This window comes from Accipiter gentilis, chromosome 11, assembly GCF_929443795.1.
Source record: "Accipiter gentilis chromosome 11, bAccGen1.1, whole genome shotgun sequence".
Lineage (NCBI taxonomy): Eukaryota > Metazoa > Chordata > Aves > Accipitriformes > Accipitridae > Astur > Astur gentilis.
In genome coordinates, this window is record NC_064890.1 from 15,886,017 (window position 1) to 15,907,735 (window position 21,719).

General features: G+C 40.4%; 2 protein-coding genes across 5 annotated transcripts in view; one reads left to right on the top strand and one right to left on the bottom strand.

Annotated features, from left to right (window-relative positions):
* The first annotated feature begins 161 nt into the window (after positions 1-161).
* On the top strand, positions 162-18,870 carry HBP1 (HMG-box transcription factor 1). The gene is made up of 11 exons (XM_049814175.1): positions 162-259; positions 4,591-4,783; positions 5,856-6,090; positions 6,988-7,120; positions 7,914-8,025; positions 8,148-8,260; positions 8,597-8,753; positions 9,316-9,460; positions 11,888-12,217; positions 16,067-16,208; positions 17,769-18,870. The coding sequence occupies exons 1-11, from the start codon at positions 245-247 to the stop codon at positions 17,784-17,786; spliced, it is 1,593 nt and encodes a 530-aa protein (XP_049670132.1). The 5' UTR covers positions 162-244; the 3' UTR covers positions 17,787-18,870.
* COG5 (component of oligomeric golgi complex 5) overlaps positions 18,088-21,719 on the bottom strand; it is a 193,519-nt gene continuing 189,887 nt past the window's right edge. For all 4 annotated transcript variants that reach the window (XM_049814169.1, XM_049814170.1, XM_049814172.1 and 1 more), the window contains one exon: positions 18,088-19,720. In XM_049814169.1, the coding sequence (XP_049670126.1) occupies positions 19,606-19,720 (115 nt within the window). In that variant the 3' untranslated portion in view covers positions 18,088-19,605. The remainder of the gene's footprint in view (positions 19,721-21,719) is intronic.

Sequence of the window (21,719 nt, forward strand, 5' to 3'; positions counted from 1 at the left end):
GGCCAATCGGGGCGCCGTCTGGGGCTGATTGATGTGCGGCGCGGTGCAATCCGCTGCGCGAGAGAGTCAAAACATGTCCGCCCTCCGGGCGGATTCCTGATAGGCAGGCCAGGCAGCCAATAGGAAGCGGCTGCGGCTTGAGCAACGCCGTCTTCGACCAGTCGGCGACCGAGCACCGCCAGGGTGTGGCGGGGCTCCGTTGTGGGGAGGAGGCGGGGGGGAGGGAGCCGAGGGGAATTTGGTAATGGCGACGGGTTTGGTAAGTGCTACAAAGTTTGGAGCTGCGGCTTTTGGGGGGCTGCGAGGCCCCGGCGGGGGACGGACGGGGTCCGCCGCGCCGGAGGGCAGCGGCGGCGGCCGCGGGCCGGGCCGAGCCGAGCCGAGGAGGCCGCCGGGTCCTGGCTCTCGGCGGCGGCTGGAATCCGGGCATTGTTTAGTGGTCGCCTTTCCTCAGCAGCCCGGCGGAGCCGCCGCCCTGCCGGGCCAAAACCGCGGGGTGCGCGGGGGCGCTGGCCTCCCTTGGGGCCCTTCAGCTGCGGCGCCAGACCGCGGAAGCGAGCCACACAGAGCCAGTGTCGTGTCCCCCCCCCTTTCCTTCCCCGGGGAGCGCCCGCCTGCTCCGGTCTGTCAGAGCGAGGGCGCTCTGCCCCACCGCGGGGAGCAGCGGCTGTCTGGGGGACCGGGGTGGGGGGGGGGGGGCGGGGAACGGGGGCAACTTTGATCCAGGCGAGCCCCGCGCCGGCACGGTTGGCGGCTCCGCCCGGGGGTAACGGCGGGCGGCGGGGTCGGGGGTGGGGGGGGGGGGGCGTCCCCGCCGCCTCCCCCCCCCCGCCGGCCGGGCCGAGCCGAGCTGTTACGCAGTTCTGAATGAATGGGTCCTTGCGCGCATGCGCGGTGCCGGCAGAAGTTTATAAACAAGGGCAGCGTCCAGGCGGGGATCACATGACGGGCGTGTGCGTGGGAGGGGGGGGGGGAGCTGGGGGGGTTAGGCGCGCTCCCGGGCGCGGCCCCGGCCCAGCCGCGGGGAGGTGCGGGCCTGGGGGGTGCCCGGGGCGGGGGGGACGGGGGAGGGCCTGGCGGGGGACGGGGCTCCCCTCGGGCCGCCCGCGGGTCGCGTCCCGATGCGCGCTGCTGTAAATACCTTCCTTATGTAATGGGTGTTTGTTCCGCGGCGGGCGGTTACGTGGTGTGAGGAGGGCAGTGCTTCCTCCGGGGGGGCGGGGGGAGGCATCCGATGGAGTTCGGGTGGAAGCTGCGGGCCGGCCTGCGTAATGCTAAAAGGCCGTCTCTGCAAAAACATCGTGAATCATGTTTTGTGCTCCTCTGAGGCCGTGCCTCTGCAGCGCTTTTCTGGCACGGCTGTGCGAGTCGGGGGAGCGGAGTAGGATCCTTGATCAAAGCAGGCGTGCAAATGGAAGTCCCTGGTGTAGATCCAGTCTGGCCAGCGTGTTGTGTTTTGCTTGGAGCAGCGGTTCTCCGTATTAAACTCCATCCAGTGAATTGCTAGAGGCGTAGACCTTGCCTGAGACTTCAGTGGTAGGCTGGGGGAAAGAAGGCAAATACCAGGAGGAAAACCACGGGAAGCACTTCTACCCAGGCAGTCCTGCACGGCGGGGTTTGGCTGGACGCTGCCCAGTTCCCTCTGAACCCCTTCTCAGCCACGGTCGTTGTTTACTTTTGTCCCAAATTTATTTTTGTCCCTCAAAACCAGACATGGTTTAATTAACAAGTTCTTTGTTAATATTGCCTTTTGTTATAGCACAACAAACTGACTGACTTTAAAGCACAAATTCATAAATAAATTCATTTAGCCTCTAAAGAAAATGGTAGTAGTTACAGCCTTGTGAAGCAGACTTCTAGAAAACATCTGTCGCAACAAGTTTTGAGCGTGAAGTTGAATTTTAAAAAAAAAAAATATCTTTACAAGCTAATTAATGACCATTCCCCTTAACGTTCCAAAACATCGAAAGGCTGAGTACAAGAGAAGTACATGATGTCCAAAGCAGGCTTTAATCAAGTAGAATAAAAAAAATTGAAAAGTAAAGTTGAGCACGTTTTTGTTTTTAATTAATTTGTTAGAGGATCATTTGGCTTTTGAACATGGGTGGCTTTGGTTTAGAGAAATCCTTGTGACTTGGAAGAGCAATTCATTTCTCAGACTAGTATCTTAATTGTCATACTAGCGTGCTGTATCTGTACCTTATTTCTGACCCTCAGCGTGTTGGGATACCAGGACAGGTACTTTCAAATCTTGGCAGCTGGCAGGAAGGAAGGAGAAGGTAACATTCCCAAAATTAGTTAGCTCATTCATTTTGGCAGGAAAATGGGAAAGGAAGAGAGAAGAAAATGGAGGGAAAAACAAGGCAGAAGGGGGGAAAGGAAGGACGTAGACAAGCTAGAAAAACAAGGACTGACTTTTTGGAGTTGATTACTTGGAGATAATCGTCAAGGTCCTGACCTGTGCAACTGAGGTCTGATTTTTTCTGTTCAGAAGTGATGTGAGTTTTCTGCTCTTGTAGTGTTCTGTAATTCTACTGTCCCTCATGGGTAATAGAGGAATAATTTGCATTAAAGATGCTTCTTGGAGGTGAAATACACATACCATTGATTGATAGTGCATTTGATTGTGTATTCTTGTTTCTCTTACCTTCCCTCTCCACCTCCTTAAAATCAGAATCGCGCTGTTGTGGCTTTTGTAGTAGTGCCATTTGAGTAGAATCAAACATCTTTTTATGTTTGGAATGCAAGTTTTTGTAAGTTCTGTGTGTATTTAAAAGGTGAGGAGATGAGACAGAAATTTTCCAGTAAAAAAAAATTTACTGCTTATGTCAGGCCTCTTCTGGTAGGGCCAGTATGTATTTCAAAGGGATATGTCTGAACTATGTTATGTACAGGACAAGTTGCAAAAGGAAGGAAACAAATTCACAGAATGAGTAAAAATGTGGCGTGTCGTTAATCTTGGCTGTATACACACAATACATTTTAACTGTTTATTAAAATAAAGCTGGGTTTTTTTCCATAACTGTTATCAGGTGGCTGTTTATACATTGCATGAAGGGAACTTGTAGGGTGATAGGCTTACTGTTTCATATGAAAATATTGGATTTTTTAGCTTTTGTTTGTATTTCTCTAATGTGGTGCATGATAGCTTACTTGGTGGATGTGCATGTGGTAGACTTTCCAGATTTTTTATTTACTAAGCTGTGTTTCCTGCTCTTTTGCGAGGGACTCATGATTACTTTTTCAGAGACACTTTATTGTAGTGATTGTGTTATGGTAGCTTTAATTCATCATCATCTGAAAAAAAGCAGTAGATAACCAAATTATTAAAGACTGGATAACCTTGTTTTCCAGCTTTAGAGGCAGTGGGATAATCACGCAGTTCCCTGACTGCTGAAGATGATTTAAAATATTGGGTTTTGATATAGATGTTACAGTACTGGGATTTGAGGAAATAACACTGTAGTGAAATGTACTAGCAGAGGCTTCTTTTTCTTTCAATTTAGAACATAGTTAATGTTAGCAGTCAAATGTGTTTGAGAGTATACCTGGAGTTGAGATAGCAAGGGATGTGAAGGGCAGTGAAAAAGGCTTCTGCGGTTATGCTGGTGGTGAAAGGGTGACTAGGGAAGACACGGGCCTGATGCTAAATGGCTTAGGAGATCTGTTGTCAAAAGGCCGATGTCCTCTTTGCTTTAGTCTTTATTTGCAAGGCTTGTTTCCAGGTTCTTGAAGGCCCTGGGCCTAGAAACACACGTCTGATGGAGCGAGGTGGTACTTTGTCTCAGGAAGAGGAAGTTAGGGGCAGGCCAGTTCAGTGAGCCAGCCACGCACAAGGAGGTGAGACTGGATGGGATGTGTCGGGGAAGCTGGCCAGTGTCCTTGTGAGGATGGTCTCCAAAAGGCAGTGGATTTGAGGGCGGGAGGGCTTGCAATAACTGGAAAAAAGAAAATGTCACACCTGGCTTCAAGGAGGAGGATGTGGGGAAACTACAGGCAGGTCAGCCTAACCTTGGGCTTCAGGAAGATTGTAGGGGAGATCCTCCTGACAGCCATGTCTGGGCTCTTATAAGGCAAGAAGGCGATGGGAATAGCCAGGACCGATTACCCAGAGGCAAATCTTGTCTGACCTGTCTGATTGCCTTTTGTGACGGGATGTGTGGCTCAGGCTACCAGGTGAATGTTGTTTACCTTGGCTTGAGTGGTGGTTGAGGAGATGACCCCAGACTCTTGGAGGCAGTGGGCACGTGCTGTCGCAAGGGAAGTTCAAAGTGTGCATGAGGAACAACTTCTTTACAGCAAGAGCGGTCACTGAAACATGTTCCTGAGAAGTGGCAGGGAATCCCCATCCTTCAAGATACAAGAAACTCAAGTGGCCAGGGCCCCAGTCAGCCTCATCTGACTTCAGAGTTGGCTCTGCTTTCTGCAAGGATCGTACCAGATCATCTCTAGATGTCCCTATCAAGCTAAGTTATGTTGTGATTCTCAACATATTATGGAGGATTTAGGTTCTGGTAATGAAGTAGCCTGTCAGATGCAACTTAAAACAGTTCATGTGTTTACAAATTTTTAACCTTTGTCTCTTTAAAGTCAGATACTTTGGAGCACCCTAACATGGTGTGGGAAGTGAAGACAAATCAAATGCCTAATGCAGTTCAGAAACTCCTTCTGGTAGTGGACAAGAGAACTTCAGGGATGAATGAGTCACTGGAGTTGCTGAAGTGTAATGAAAACTTGCCCTCTTCTCCTGGATATGCATCCGGTGATGAACACATGGAACTTGGTAAATTACTTTTTCAGAAGCAGCCAATTTCTGAAGTTTGTTGTAGTTTTTCTGTAGTGAAATTACTGGAAGCAGACTGGGATTACTGATTTTTAACTTAAGGAAGGCAGTATGACAGTGAATTGTGACATCTGAAGGTCTTGTTTTGCACTCACCCTTTAACCCATTTCCAGTTCTGACACACTGGCCAGTTGACTTAAATGTGTTCTTGAACTCAAAGCTACTGCTCCTGATCTCCAGAGGAGCTTTTTTTGGCACAAGAATAACAAACAGAAAGCTCAAGAGCTCCTCCTGAAGGGAAATTATGCTGCTTTAGATCAGCTGCAAATAGAGATTCTGGACTAGAGGAACTTCAGTTCTTACATACTGGAGAAAAATAGTACATACTTTAGAAAGTATTGATATAATCAATGAAATAGTAACACATTTAGTTGCAGTCGTGGAATGATTAAGAATAACGATACTTAGTTACACAAGAGCATGTAATACAGATTTTTGTTAATAAGCTGGGCTCTCTTCTGCTATTCTATGTAATGTGAAATCTGTAGATGGTTGATAGGAATTCACCCCTACCAGGCTGTGTAGGCAGCTTTCACGACTTCTGAGTTATTTAATTCCAGTTCCCTGCTGGAAACATGGAAGACTTTTACCTTGTCCAGCCCCTGACGATAATTTTTAGTCTCACACCTGCTAGGACAGATTAATTTAGTTGCCTTTGTTGAATGTTTTAGTATTTCAGTGAAGCATGTTGCTACTTTTGCATGATTCTGTGGTACAATTCTGTGTAAATGAGTCAGTCCAGTAAAAACTTTAAAACCAGAACTACATTTTTATCTAGTTACTTAATGGTTTTCTTAAATTGCTTGTTTGAATGTGTAATGGACTAGAGATCTGATTATTTCTGTGGCCGTTTTGTTAGTGTGATGAATAGGGTTTGTGAAATGTTGGTAGTTGTGATATGAGAAAATAAAATTAGTTGCTTCATTGTGGTTCCTTTTTTATTTGCAAGATTTGGTGTCAACTAGAATTTGTCAATGGGTATAATCATGGTAATTTGTGAATCTGTTTGTAGATGATCTTCCTGAACTACAGGCTGTGCAGACGGATTCTACCCCACCTGCACTTTTTCAGCTGGGTGCTGATGTTTCACATCAGGAATGTTCAAGGCCTTCATGGAACCAACATACCTCAAACAGCAATTCAGAAAGTGCTTATTCTTGTGAGAATGGGGTGAACTGGTTGACAGAATTAGCAAATATAGCCACAAGCCCTCAGAGTCCTTTGATGCAGTGCTCTTTTTATAACAGGTACTGACATTCATTTTGATTTTGAACTCCAAGATTTGTAATACTATGTTTCCAGAAACATTTCCTTTAATCTTCATGCCTTTTGACTTTGAACTGGAGCCCTATTTTTGATCTTTTTATATAGTAACTTCACTCTTCTGCAGAAGATTGCACAGGACTCGTTTCGGAGCCTGTTGCAAAAGCTGCTTAATTGCCAGCCAGAATGAGGTAGGGTGGTATAAGGACATTGCCTAACCACAGAAGGCTCAGAAATTACAGGCATTTACCTCATGTGAAGGAGCAGATGAAAAATTAAGATGAATTTGTTACGTTAAATTCTTAATACTTACTAGTGCACTGACTTTAGATTTTTTTAAAAAGAGCTAATTGGAAATATAATGCAAAGTATTTTTTATTGATGCTGTTTCAGATTTGTGATCTGTAAATTCCATAAGGCTGTGAGAAGCAGTGTGGGATGTGAGAAATTTCTGGGCTTCACCTTTTATTGTACGGCTTTGGTCTTAGGTTTATAATAAGAAAATTAAATGCAGTACTATTTATGCAGTTGGGATTTAATCATTAGGACAAAGCAGATGTCTTTATGTACTCTTAAGAATGCGGTATTCGCTTCAAGATACTTGTACAAACTTCAGCATTGTGCCAAGGAGATGCTGCTGTGGAGGTAGTACTGTCATTTGAGTGGTATATAGAAGCTATGAAGGAGTTATGCTAAATACTCCCTTTGCCTGAGCTTGCACCCTTTAATCATTCCATTTGAATGTTGGTGTGTGGAAAGTTTATTTGGTATTCATCTCATGCAAACAGAAATATTTGTTAAATAAAAGCATTGTAGAGTAATGGCAGCTAAGTCCTGTGATGTCTTAATCTGAGATACTTTAAAATATTTTTCTATTGTAGATCATCTCCTGTTCACATAATAGCTACAAGCAAAAGTTTACATTCCTATGCACGTCCTCCACCAGGATCCTCAAAGACTGATCCTAACTTCTCCAAGAATGATGTGGATGAAACACCAGTCAGACATGAAAGGGTGAGTTGTTCTGAAACATTTCTAAAATAAATAAAGATGCATGAGTAATGGGTTAAGCTTTTTGGAAAGAGAAAGTAGTTTAAAAAAAATAATCTGTTTAGTTCTAATACAATTTCCATTTAAGCTAGATTTTCCTGTTACTTTTTTTACCAAACACTGTAGGCTTGTAGTGCTACATCATAGAGTCCACATCTTTTGAAGAGATCACATTCTAAGAAAGCTCTGCTTGTTTTGTAGTTCCTTCTATAGCAAGCCTTAAAAAATTGCATTAACTTGTTTGCTGTCTCGAAAACAAAATATGGAACCATCTCCTAGATGCACAAAACCTCTCAATCCTGCTTCTCCCTTTCCTGTGTATTAATTTGTGTCTGAAACTTGTCTGTTAAAGACATTGAGTTTTTCCCAGTGATCTATCTAGAACTGACTTGGCCCTACAGCTTTCTAGTAATTTGACCATATAGTAACATGTGTTTTGAGTGGTTCTGTGGATAACCAAGGAACAATAGCTTGTAAAATGCTCGTACCTAAGCATAAGGTAATCCATAGGTGTGAAATGAATCTCGGAGAATGAAACCCCCAAATTTCAGATGGCACATTTCAAGAAAAGGAGATGAAAATGCTCCGTTCACATTTACTGCATTCCTTGAATATTTCTCTTCATGTTCATTTCCTATTAGTATTTGAGGCAGAGTGGTGACACAGATGCAAATTAGAAATGTGTCTAAAGACATGTAAGACCAGCCCTAAAATCTTCGCAGTAAAATATCAACACCATTTTGCTTTTTTTCAATAGGCGAATAGTGAATCAGAATCTGGCATTTTCTGCATGTCGTCACTTTCAGATGATGATGATTTAGGATGGTGCCATTCCTGGCCCTCAACTGTTTGGCATTGTTTTCTAAAAGGTAAAATAACGTGTATCATTGAATAAGTATTTGGTTTGGTTTTTTGGGGTTTTTTTTGGTAACACAGACATTTTACATAACACTAATCTTTTTTTTTTCTTTTCCTGAAAAAAATCTGTTAGGCTCTCGTTTGTGCTTTCATAAAGGACGCAATAAAGAATGGCAGGACGTTGAAGATTTTGCAAGATCTGAAAGCTGTGGAAAAGAGGAAAATCTCCCAGTGAGTCCTTACAAGGTAGCTGTTAGTTCTAATAAATTCATTTCAATACCTGTAGCAAGTATTTAGTTTCTTCTGTTATCCCTGTACCTTTACTGTCTCAGGAAGACAGGTTTGTACTAAACTTGTCTAGAGCTGATCACTGTACCATTTAAGTATCTTGCTGTAAAGCAGTTGAACTGAATTCATTTAGGGATGTTTCGAATGTTACATCATCTTTACTAATTTCTAGTGAGATCCCTTAGAATGTTGGTATTTTTTAATATAATTTAAGATGATGAATATACACCCGTGGTATACACTGGTATATGCTTTTCTTGGGAGAACGGTTTTGAACTGTATGTGTGTTTACAGGGCTATGGTTCTGATGGTTTGAAGTTGATTTCTCATGAAGAAAGCATTTCCTTTGGTGAGTCAGTGCTGAAGCTTACTTTTGATCCTGGCACAGTGGAAGATGGCTTGCTTACAGTAGAATGCAGACTTGATCATCCTTTTTATGTTAAAAATAAAGGTATGAAATACTACAAGTATACTTGGTTGTATATTAAAAAGTTATTAGAAAGTGGTTGCAGATTTTATTGGTGTCCCACGTTGCTCAAGAAACTGGTAAAAGCAGTGTTGTAGAATCAATTTACTATCTTTGTAAAGAAATCCAGAATTTGAACAAACAAAACTGTAAAGCTATAAAGCTATAGAAATACTGCATATCTCTTAAGGAAAGATTTGACCCAAGTATATAAATGGAGCTCAGGAAGGCAGAAAAACTGGGGGGGAGAAAGGAAAGCTGCAAATAGGGGAGGCTTTTCTCACTTGCTATACATGGAACTTCTGATGATAAAAGTTTCCAGGTTTTGATTACTTTTTTTGCTAGAATAAGATTTTACTTGAGATAAAAATAAACTATTTGCACTAAGAATTCCCTGAGTATGTGTTTCTGATTTTTCTTTTGGGTGAAAGAAACTACATCAGAACATTTTTATAAAATGCTGTCATTTAGAGATATAGGATTGCTCCAGTTAAGACCTAGAGAGATTGTCTGGCCGTTTGTCTAATTTAACTCTTTACCACTTCAGGTTGGTCATCTTTTTATCCAAGCTTGACTGTGGTACAGCATGGCATTCCATGCTGTGAAATGCATCTTGGAGATCTGTGTCTACCTCCTGGACACCCTGATGCCATTAACTTTGATGATTCAGGTGTTTTTGATACATTTAAAAGGTAATTTTTGGATAAAGTGGCCTCAGTGGTTCTTGTATTTAATGAGTAGGCACCTTACGTCTACAAGAATTTGAAGCATTATGTAGAGCAAAGAGATAATACTTTTGGTAATACAAGGTAAATGAGAGGGAAAAATGAAGGCTGAATACTAGGAAAGCTGTGTAATTATGTGCTCTGCTAATCTGCAAAGTAATACCTTGGAGTGAAATAACTTTCCAGCCCCTTTTTATGATAGTTCAAGCCAGATTAGATAAAGCAGTAAAAATATATCTGTATTATCTGTATAAATTCTTCAGGTAAAGCGGGTTATGTTTGAAAAACCTAGTAGTTTTCCCACAATAGTATGTCTGTCAGCTATTAACTTGTGTTTCGTATGCAGCTATCTGAATTATCTGAGTAGTTTCTTAGTAATCAATGCATGTGCTATGGCTTTAGAATACAGTACTTTCGTAGTTCTTACTGGTTTTGTATATACTGCTTTTTATAGTTCTTTTCTAATATATCAAATTTGCCTAACTTCCGAGTTTGATTGACTTTGAGGTTTGCTTTGCTTTGAGCAAGAGGTTCAACCAGATGATCTTCAGAAGTCCTGTCCAGCATAAATTATTCTAAGATTCTGAGGAAATAGTATTACTCATAAAGATTTTTCCATACTATTCTGAGATTTCTAGGTTTAGTAGCATCCATCTTCTCCTATGACCTTAGCTCCTTTTTACCATCTGTTTTTAGTCCAGTTGCTTTTTGGTTGTTTTACAATAGAAAAAAATGAATTTAAAATACTGTTTGCAGTTGAAGCCCTAGGAGCTCTTGTATGATTTCAGTCTGGCATAGAGAGTGAGTTCAAATTGCTTGTCTTCACTCATTTGCTGTCTGGGTTTTTTTCTTCTTCTTAACTCCAATTCTGAACTTCATATGTAGAGAGGTGTTAAAATCATATTTACATCTCACTGAAGAAACTGGACTTGTGGCTCCTTACTTATCCTGCAGCCCAGCTGCATACTGCCTGGGCACTTCAAAGACCTTGTCTCTCTTTCTGGGCAGAAGGGATTAAGTCACTGAGAAAGGAGTGTGCAGCAGCAGCTGTGGTTAACAGGACAGAAGAATTAAAAACCAAAATCCTGTTGCTGTGTTATGGGAAGGAGATTAGGAATAGGAAGGGTGCTGGACTGTTTGTAGAACAGAGAGGTACTTTCTCATTATCTTGTGACCTTGTCTGCAACGTTGGTGGCATTATCCCTTCTTTGTTGCTTTTTACTTTTCTAAGGGGGTTGGGAGGCAAGTGTTCAGGCTCCACCCTTGCTTTTGGTTCCATCCCACAGAAAGGAACTGCCTTTGCAGATGGGGGCTGGACTACCACTTGCAGCAGTTCATTGATAGTAGTTCTACTTTGTGTTTCGAAAAAAGCTCTTCGAAGCCCTTATTTTTGCCATAAATTATGTAACTATAGCCCCATTGAGCAGTGGGTGAGTGGAGCCTTAGAGTTATATACATTTTATGTTTATTTTGTGGTGGTAGCTTAGTTTTTTAGATTCATGATGGAGTAGCACCTTTACAAGTGTGTTTTCCCCATATTGCATGCTAAAGGCTATATATAGCCTGTGGTTCCTAGACTGATCTGCACACACCTGGAGACGATAAATAATCTGTGGAGTTAAACTACTTCTGTAGTGGTTAGAGGTTAATTGTAGTTGTTGGTCAACAAAAAATTACAACAGCTTATGGTATTTTCAGGTCTAAATTGTATGGAAACAACTCATCTTAAGCTATTGAAATACCTTGAAATATCGAGGAATCTCACATTTTTGTCACTAGAGGGCAGACGTTTGTCAGCTTTGAATCAAATAGTATGCAACACCATGGGTCTTTAAGCAATTTTTTAATCTTAGTGGAAGGTTTGCCTGTAAAATAATACGTATTTAACTGCCTAGAGAAGTTTATTTGTACGATAGTGTATATAATATAATTTATTTTAATATAGTGGTTTCATATTTGTAATTAATATATATTTGCAAGTGAACTCAATGCTTTCTCTTCCCACATCAGTTGTCCCTTGCAGTACCTATCATTCACTGACTAGATTTGATTTATGATAAGGACAGAAGCAGAAAGAAAGAAGCTTATTTCAAAACAGGATGAAATTTGAAGACATTGTATAATTAATTGATATACAGTTGGGAGGTCGGTAGTACACAGCAGATCTTGCAAAGTTGCAGTCTGCCATCACATTGAAAAAACTATTAATTCATCTGCCAAAATTTGTTTTGTTTTGTTTTTCACACTGACATCTGCATCAAGCAGAAATCATTGTATCACACAAAGGAGACCAGACTACTACTAGACATGTAGTGCAGATGAAGAGTGAAGAGCTGTTTAGGGATTTTACATTAAAATTATTTGATCATTTTATGATATGTCTTTTTCTTGTAGTTATGATTTTACACCAATGGATTCCTCTGCAGTTTATGTGCTAAGCAGCATGGCTCGGCAGCGTCGCGCTTCTCTATCTTGTGGAGGTTCAAACAATCAAGATGCTGAGAGATCAGAATGCAGTAGTAAAAACTGTGCATCTACTGCATCGCCACATCTTTCCTCCAATTCTTTGTACAGCAAAGCTGGCAAAAGCCACAGCTCAGGGACTGCAAGTACTGTGAGTGCCACTTCTCCAAACAAGTGCAAAAGACCAATGAATGCCTTCATGCTTTTTGCCAAAAAATACAGAGTTGAATATACTCAGATGTATCCAGGGAAAGACAACAGGTAATGGTATAAAATTGTAGATTTGTTATTACTGGTGAGCTGGCAGAGTATCTCTGTCCCACATTTAAATTTAAGTGGACAAAATTTGGTATTTGAAATAAAATGTGTGTATATTGCTTTAAGAACAGGTTTTGAAAGATGCTGACACAAAGCTTAAGTTATGGGCAGACTTCAAATGTTTACAGTACTCAGTAAATTTGACACAAGCCATTTTTGGCAAACTTAACCTTCTGAGAAAGCATTTGGGTAAAGCAGCTGACACAGATATATATATGGGCAGTCACAAATACACAACAGTCTTTGTTTACACTGGTGAGAGAAATGTTCGTGGGGAAAAAAGTACCCAGCTCTTTGCTTGTGTGTTGTAATGGAAAAAGGGGATTTCTGGTTCTTCTAATTAAGTCTTGACATAATATTGCAGATTCTTCAGTGAAGTTATTATAATTTTTTTTCAGTCTGTGTATCATATTAAATAATGGAGTACTTACTGTTAGGATATCTGAAAGATCTTAATCCAAACGGTACATTGCCAAATTTTGCTTGTCCTAAAGGCATTGAACAATCTGCTGAAACTTGCAGGAAGAGTTGTATGACCATGTGTTTGGAGGAGGGTTCTTTATAGGTTTGTTCTTTCGGTTTTTATCTATATGCACATTAATGTCTAAACATTTTTTCATAAAGATCTCCATTATGTATGTTTTAAATAATCCTGATGTTTTATGCCTATTGGGCATATGTAAATATAAACTAAAACACATGAACATGCACTGATCTTATGATCAGATTTTTTAATGTATGTAACATTATAAAAACTGTTACTGTAAAAATTGCATTGTCGCATAAAAATTCTAGCATTAAATCTGGTAAAAACTAAAGATGACAGGGCTTTGAGAGGGTTTTGGCTATTTTACAACACTCTACTAAGGAGGCTGTCATGGTGTTGAGAAGTAAAATCCTACCATAGAAATAACCCATCCTTAAATCCCAGCCAGTCTTGTGTGTCCTGGCAGTGATGTTCTGCAATGTTAATAGTAATTTCAGTGAAGCAGATCTGCTGCCTTCAAATTCATTGCAACTATCAATGAGAAATCGAACAGAATGTCAACTAGGAAAGTTGATGATGGTTACATATTTAATTTAAAATGCTGATTTCAAAGGGATGCCGTGAACTGGAGCTGCAGCTGGATGGATGTGAAAAGTAAGCTCAGTATTTCAGTGAGCAGGTTTACCTTGAAGGAAAGTGATGACAAAGTTACAAGTAAGCTTCAGAGTGCACTGCTCCCTGTCCCATTCGGAAGGCAGTAGTGCATTTGGATGCAGTTTCTTGGCATCCATAAAATACATTACAGAAGAAATCATAAAAGTTAGTGATAATTTATTTTATAGGCATTCAGCTACTGTTGCTTAAGTGTTGCTGGGGCATTTATTAATTTAGCTGTTTGGAGGCAACTCTCATGTTTTTTAAATAAGCGTGTGTCATTTTCAGATTACTGAGTAGATCTTACAGTTGGTTACGTGCAGTAGCCATTCCTGTACACTGGTGTTCTTACGTTTGCTACGGTTGTTTTATTTTTCTTATGCACGTAAGAAAGGACAGAACATGAGGTATTCTGAGTTAAATGGTCTGTTCTGAGACAAAGTAGCTCAAGCCATGTCAACAAGATAGCAAGCTGCAAACACTGGAAGCACAAGTCAACATTCGCATGATACTCAAAAATACTGTGGACTGTAAGACTGTACTTGAGAAACTGGTGTTAGAGTAGCACTTGTTTCTTTTCTAGATATTCTCCCTGTAACTGTAGTTGGAATTGATTGTGTGTTCAGAAATATTTGAATAATTTGAGTAGTGTATGTTCTAAAGATGAAGAAAATCACCTGAACTATTAACAGCATTTGTTGATGCTGAACATAATTACTGAGTAAACTTGAGGCATTCTTGACTACTGTTTGACAATTTCTTTTGAATTAACTGCACTATAAGGGATTGCATCCAGCACATTAGTCTTTTGCTAAAATGTCAGGTATCTTACCGGCATTTTAAGAGGACAGAGGCAGTGTACGGAGCACTGCAAAGTTCTCATGAGGTGAAGGGCACCTAAGACAGTGATGCAGTAGGGTCAGGTTTTTTTACTTTTTTCTCATCAGGAGAATTAGGTCTCCGTTATGTTGGGAAATTTCTCTGTACACATCTTTTTTTTCCATCTCAGTGGTTCATTCATGGAACTGTTTCCTTGGAGAAATGGAGCTTTTGTCTCGGTGTTAGATTTTCAAGCTTTTTGAAACATACAGATCTGTACTCACTTTCTGTGCCTCAGTGCTGTATTTCCTGTGGAGGTATAAAATACATATTTTTGCATTTGAAATACAAAGGTTTTGTAGTTCCTTTTTACTTGGAAATGCAATGGCTTTTTCAGCAAACCTGCACTCTCTGAGTCACCGTGTTCTTTCCTGGGGGTATGAGTGATCCAGTACAAACTGGTGACCGAAACCAGATAGGCTTTTGGTGCTATTAATTTGTCTCTGGATAGTGCCAAAACGTGAAAAATCTGCTAATTAAACTGGAGTGTGTTTACTTCTGATGACAGACCAAAGATACCTGTTCTTAAGTTGGATAGAAAATGAGAAATTCCATTGCTAAAGAGACAGGCTGTGCAAATGGATTTGATGTTGATGGGATCTGGTTGCAACTTGAGGAGTTTGCTCTAAGGAGTCACCAGAGCATGTGACAGCTCAGGCTTCACGGCAGCCCCGGTGGAGTTCTTGCTGTGCTCTCCGAGTGCTCTGCAGCTCATGGAAGCCTGAGTGGTACTACACGGCCTTGCAGGATTAAAATCAATTTTTTTGGTACAGTACAGAAAAGCTTTCAGAACTGCAGTATGCAAAATGCTATGGAAATGGTTGATGACTCTGCTCTCCTTGACTGTTTTAGAAAGTCTGTGAATAGCTTTGCTACCAGCAAGGAACTTCTTAATATGATAAAGCAAAGTACTTAGTTGTATACACCTTTTTCTTAAAGCTGGTCATAGAACTTCCATCACTGTAATCGGAAGCCAAAGCTTACCTACTCAGTAGTTTAGTAATTGTCATTGATAAAAGAGCTGTTGTTTAGAGATTTTAATTCAGCTAAAGGATGGAGTTAAAGCTTTAATGGAATATTGATCCAGCATTTGGGAGTGCAGTTAAGCAATGTGGCATGATATTATGGGGAAATATTGTCTAAAAGACATCAAGTTTATAAGGATTAGGAAGGCAATTCATTCAGCTTCTGGACATGATGTTAGAACAAATGGTTCTTTTTGCATAGGAATGGGAACTTACAGTATGTTCTGCCCAGTTAAAGGTGGAGGAAGCTACACACATCTATTGAATAGACATGGGGGTTTGCAGTTAATCAAATATTTGTTTGGTTGAGGTCATATTCAGATCATTGCCCTAATTATTAGAGAACATATTTTCAGCAAATCTGTCATACGATCTTGTAGTACGAAAGTAGAGCAAAACAAATGTGAGTTACCATTTGGTGGTGGTTTTTTTAACATCTCTTATTTTTGCTGGTTTATGCGAGTTGCTGTGTATTGAAATATACACCCTTTGAAATGTTAGAATGTGCAGTGACCCATACTCAGCTAACACAGAAGTCTCAGCTGTTTAACTGTTAAAAGAATTATGAGAAGACAATCAGAAACATGATTTTTAAAATCCATTTTTTTAAAGATAGTTGATTTCTTTTGTGGGTATTATTTCCACATTTAACTTTTGTCTTCTTTCAAGTGCTGAGATAAAAAAGAAAAAAATAAGGGGGTTTCTTAACACACTGTCTTGACCGTACTGTAAACATTTATCTTGCAGAGCCATAAGTGTGATACTCGGTGACAGGTGGAAGAAAATGAAAAATGAAGAAAGGCGGATGTACACACTAGAAGCCAAGGCCTTGGCAGAAGAACAGAAGCGTTTAAATCCTGACTGTTGGAAACGAAAACGAACAAATTCTGTATGTTTGTGAATTGGTCTTTTTCTTTATGCAGTTAAATGTGTTCATAGGGTAGCTACAGTGGTTTTTGTTCAGGATAAACTTTGCTGTCTGCTTCTTTCTTGGTAGCCCAAACCCTCATTTTATTCCCCTGTACTGTGTAACCTGCTTTTGGAAAGCTGGCAAGAGATAAATCAGGAGAGGGTCTGTTTCTGAATATTTTATGAGAGTTCATGAATTCTGTTGGACTGAAAGTGAGTGTGCTTGTGAAATGCAGAGGATGGGCATGTGACCTTTTGTTTGAAGTAACTGATTCAGTGTCCTTTTTCTTCAGTAAAAGCTTTTTCTTTACCATTTTCTATCTTTTTCACTCATGATTTATATCAACATATATGAAGTTATTGAGGGAGCAAATTAATTTTTCTTTCATTAATCTCTTTAATTTATTACTGTTTTAATTGTAAAATAAATACAATAGATAACACTTCTGTAGGGAAATAAATTGTTTTTCACTTCGTAGAAGACCATCAGTTTAAGAGTTTGCAGCAATGTATTAGTAGGTGGTGGATGTATTTATTAGGTAAGATAAGGGCTTTCAAGCTAATACATCGTGTAAAGAGAACATTAAAAAAAAAAGGATATTCTGCCAACCTGCGTGTTCAGCTAGAAGAGTAGGTTGGAAGGAAAGATCCACTGAGGTGTGCAGAATGCCAGGTCCTTTCATTGACCATTTTATGCCTGGGTAGGAGCATCAGGTGTGGTATGGACTTCACAGATTTAAGATTTCATCCTCAGATTACTCCCTTTCCTTTCAGATGTAAATGAGGCTACTTTCTCAAGAGCATATGCAGGTGTTGCCCTAAGACTCAGTAGGAAATGCTCCAACACTAAGTTGCTGCTTATTGCCGTACATACTTGTTGCTGAGTTTTCAGTCCCTTGTTGCAGGTTTCACCAAATCCCAGCTGCTAGAAGCAAGCTGTTTTTCTGTTCACTGTATTCTATTTTAATGCACAGTGACAGCTTCTGTTAAATTTCTTTGTGGGTTAAGATAATACTGTTTATTTATTCTGTTTTTACATTACTGTAGTATTGGATTGCAAGATCACATTCATGTCACATGTACTCCTGTGAGCTTCAGGGAACTCAATGGAGGTGTCTGTGTGTAACTGAGAGGAATAGTGATGGGTTGGCCTTAGAAGGATGGTTTTCTTGCCCTTTCCTTGTCCTCAGGGTCTTCAGGCCAAGGTAACAGTATCTGTAGAACCTGTTACCTCAGTGTTGCAGTAGGAAATACCTTTTTTTAATTGTTTTATTACAGTGAACGACGAATTTTGTTTGCAGCTTGCTTACCTTATCAAGTAATGATGGTGGACTCCAGGCTGTGACAAAGAAGTCTTGATGGTCTTTTGATAAGCAGGGGCTAAAATGATCTGTTTTGGCTTTTTGTTTTCTTCTGAATAACTGACCAATGATTACAAGTACTTGCGGCTTTCTAAACAAGAGTTTGCTAGAACTAAGATCATGTCTACTTCTCCTTTTCTTGGTAACTGCTAACCTAGTTTTCTCTTCTCTTTTCTCAGGGCTCACAACAGCATTAAGCCAGATTTCCCTGTTAACTCTGTATTTACAAAATGGCTGTTGCTTGATGGCAAGAGGATGCAAGGTCTTACTATTTGTTGTGACTTTGTGTGACCATAAAATACTGGCACCATCAAGTTGGAAATGATCTAATATGAGTGCAGATTTGCTTTTTACAATAGAAAAGTAAGCTAAAACTATCAACATTTTAAACCAAATTGCCTTATTTTTCTTCCAGACTTCATATATGTATCAGGTAATATAGGCTTGAAAATGGATATCCTGTGGTGCTAAAGTACTTTAGAAAGAGGCGAAGGAGACGTGTATAAATGTTTATTTTTAAAAGAAAATGTACAAAAAGGGGAATTTTAAAATATGTAACAGCTGTTTATATACATTGATTCTTATTGCTGATTAATATGTATTGCACAACCATATTATTAATTACGATTCTGGGGCCTGGGATTTTCTGAAATGGCAAAATGTATTACCAGCCTATAGCTTCCCAGCCTGCCCGGATGCCAACAAGTTACCGAACATGTGGTAAACGGAGAGCATAGTGTAATGTAGTATGGGAGCTGCTTCTTGGGTTGCCACATATAAAATTTGTATCCACAAGTGAGATATTTTTGCACCAGCTGGCACTAGTGAGAGCTGTTATTTCTGGTGGAAACAATGGCCCAGGACAGGATGAAACGAATAAATAGCGCTATCTCAAGAAAAATGGTGCTGTTGATATCGTCACTATCATAGCTTTAACTCTTGTTTTGTCTTTGCCACATATTCTACAATATTTTATTTTGCCATAAGACATCTTTATGGTGGGGGCAAACTTTGCACTTAACTATACGTGCAACACTTGCACTTTACTACTTTTTTTTTCCTCCAACTGTCTAAAATTAGAGCAGCTGCATTAGGATTACACTTGCTTCTGCTGTGAACTTTTACAATCGTGGCTTTTCATGTACTAAACAGCTGTGTGGTTTTTTTTTAAGAATCACAACTGTAAATTTCAGTTTATGACACATGTCTACATGATGTTGCCCCTAAGATTTTTGCACACTATATTCTTGTATATTATTTCAAATAAATTCATTAAAATTTGGTGTTGTGTATTTTATAAAATGAAGAAGATGAATCATTAAGTCAGCCCTGCACATTCTGCTGGAACTCTTAACATGAACCCATCAGAAGTATATTCTGATGCTTTGCCGTTAGGAAGCTGTTGAACAATTTCAAATACTGAATTCAGGATTGGATAGTCAATGTGCTTTATTACAGTTTAAGCAAAAAGAGAGTTGAGATCAATATAAATTATTTCAAAGCGAATAGCAGTGCAATAGAGAATCATTTAAGTTATTTATAAATATTTTTCCTTCTGTTAAAGTTAGTGATTTTTAGATGGAAACTGATGATTCTAGCATTTCAAAAGTATGATTTTCGGAATAAGGCTAAAATATATCTAGCTGTTTAAAACTATACTTACAGGAAAAGAACTACTTCTTTATTTGAGATACTCAGCAATTATGCTGTAATATTTGAGTATAATCTAATTTTATACCTTTCTAAATCCAAAAGGAATGCTAAAGAATGATTCATTCTTATTAAATGTAGACTTAACAGCACATAAAAATTGTACGATTTCCTTATAGTATTTGTGTATAAATAAGTTCCTGTGACGTGAATGCAAAGCAAGAAGACAGAAGTTTCACAGATGAAGTAAATACATTTTGTTGTAAAGCTTACATATTTGGGAATAATTTTCATGAACCATAAGTATATATGTGGCACCAAAGATCCGTGACTGTTCCCTGTTTTGAGAGAGTAGTCCAAATATGTTCACTGAAGGGTTGACATGGCTTTCTGCAGCAGCTGAACCATTATAGGATAGACTGGTGCAAACTCCTTTCCCTCTCTCGTTCTTACTGATTGAACATAAGCTTCCAGTGCACCACTAAAAAATAAAAAAAAAATGTAGCTAAAGCAATTAAATATTGTACAAGTACTGTAAGTTCAGGATCTGCAACTGAAATTAATTGCATTCTTCCCTACTACAGAAGTTTCCTCAGATGATCTTGCATGTCTCTGTGGAAGGAAGGAACAAGAAAGGCCTTACAAAGCTCTACGTAATTGTTTCATGATCTTTCCCTCCCTTCTTTCATGTTTTGAGGAGCGAACAAGTTAACATTTAAGTAATCAGCAGCATGTTGCAGATGGCTTGAAATGACAGCTCTGACGCACAGACTCGGGCACATTGCTGTACTGGTAACCTTTAGAAATGGGAAGAATAGACTCCAGCTGCTGCAGACGCTGAGAGTACAACTTACAGAATGAAAACTGGGGCATTGGTGAACAACTGAGATGCCTTTAGGTGATTTCCTGGGGAAGGCTTTTGAACTGCCACTGTCCTTTGGGAAATGCTGCGCTAACCCACAGACAAAGTGTGTTTGTGCGTCTTTGCTGTGTTTTTCTTGTATGTTGTTGTAGGATGTCACACTTCTAGTCTTGTGTAGGTAAGTTAAGTAAGTTGCACGAATACAGACATTTCAAAGCTAAAAGGGGCAACTGCAGTTACGTACTTGTTTTTACTTAATTTAACTTGCTTACAACACAGGGCCACCTTTCATCTGAGTCTAGTAAATAGTATTGTTGAATGACAGCATATCTGTAAAAATCTGTTTAGATTCTGACTTAATAGTTCATTAAGTAGGCCAAGTTAGTTTGGGCATACTTAACTATGGCTTCTAATGTAACTGATTTTCCTCTCCTTTTCCTCTTCTATTTCTTCATGTAATTAATAGATAGAGTGATCTGGGGGTTTCCTTCTGTTTATATTATGTTCTGTTGGTGCTATTTACAGCAAAATTGTGACATTTAGGAAAACACAGCTACAAACAACAGACACCATTTCAAGTGGGGACTAAGACAACTCCTGGTACGTGGCTCTTCCTCTTCTGGTTGGTGACGGCTGCAGCACTAATACAGACTGTAGACCTTCCCAGCCGTACCCAGGCACCATCCCCCAGGGAAGCAGGTCCTGCTGCTAATGCCCAAGCAGCAGAGCTGAAATCATCACTCTGGGTCACCGAGTGGGGAACCGGTCCTGGGTTTTGGTTCCTGTACCCTGTTACGGAAATGCGGGACACACCAGCCTGGCTGCTCTAGCAGAGGGGTCCGCTGGGTTTTGGTAACATGGTAGGAGCTTTCCCAGTCCCACTGGGGGAAGTTAGGTGGTGGCTCTGTGCATCTTGGGGGGGAGGGTTGAGGGAGGTGGTAACACAGAGCAACTGCAGTGTCCTGCACGTAAATACACATCAACTGCTGTAGGATGGTGGACTGGGCCAGGGCATACCTGTGTTTCTGTTCACTGCTACTTCCAACAGACAAGCTTGTGAAATACTGCATTCCTGCACAAAGAGTTCAGGGTACCTAAGGCAGCACTCCTAATCCATACGTGCCTCCTGGCAACTGGAGGTGATAGGTGGAGAGCAGACATTTAATTAGGCAAGGCTTAAGGAAAACAGAAGCACTAAAGAGTGAGACAGCCTATGTTTCACACACACATGCAGTCTCATCCTGGAGTAAGGTAAGAGAGGCCAAGATCCCTGTGTGATACTGCAGCACAGGGAAACTACGATGAGCCCGCCAAACCTGGCAAATGGAAGAGGAGATGGTAGGAAGAAGCAGGGTCATAATACACTTTGTTGCCCGCAAGTAAAGCTATTGCTAATCCAGCAAGGGCTCCGAACTTCGTAAACAAAAACTAAAACCCAGCAAAGTTCATCTATAAACAAGTGGAAGATGCTCCTGAAGCCAACAGCCTGTACTCAGTTTGCTGGAGAGACAAGCCTGAGCTTTGGGTTCTGAGAAGCCAGTGACAACCATGACAGCCCGACCCTGCAAGCTGGTCCTGGGTCTGCGCCTGCTCCTGCCAGCACTTCTCATCCCCATCA

Excerpts from the sequence above, each read along its gene's own strand:
- HBP1 (XM_049814175.1), top strand. Across the intron at positions 9,461-11,887 it reads GTTTTTGATACATTTAAAAG|TTATGATTTTACACCAATGG; the intron begins GTAATTTTTGGA and ends TTTTTCTTGTAG. Across the intron at positions 12,218-16,066 it reads TATCCAGGGAAAGACAACAG|AGCCATAAGTGTGATACTCG; the intron begins GTAATGGTATAA and ends TTTATCTTGCAG.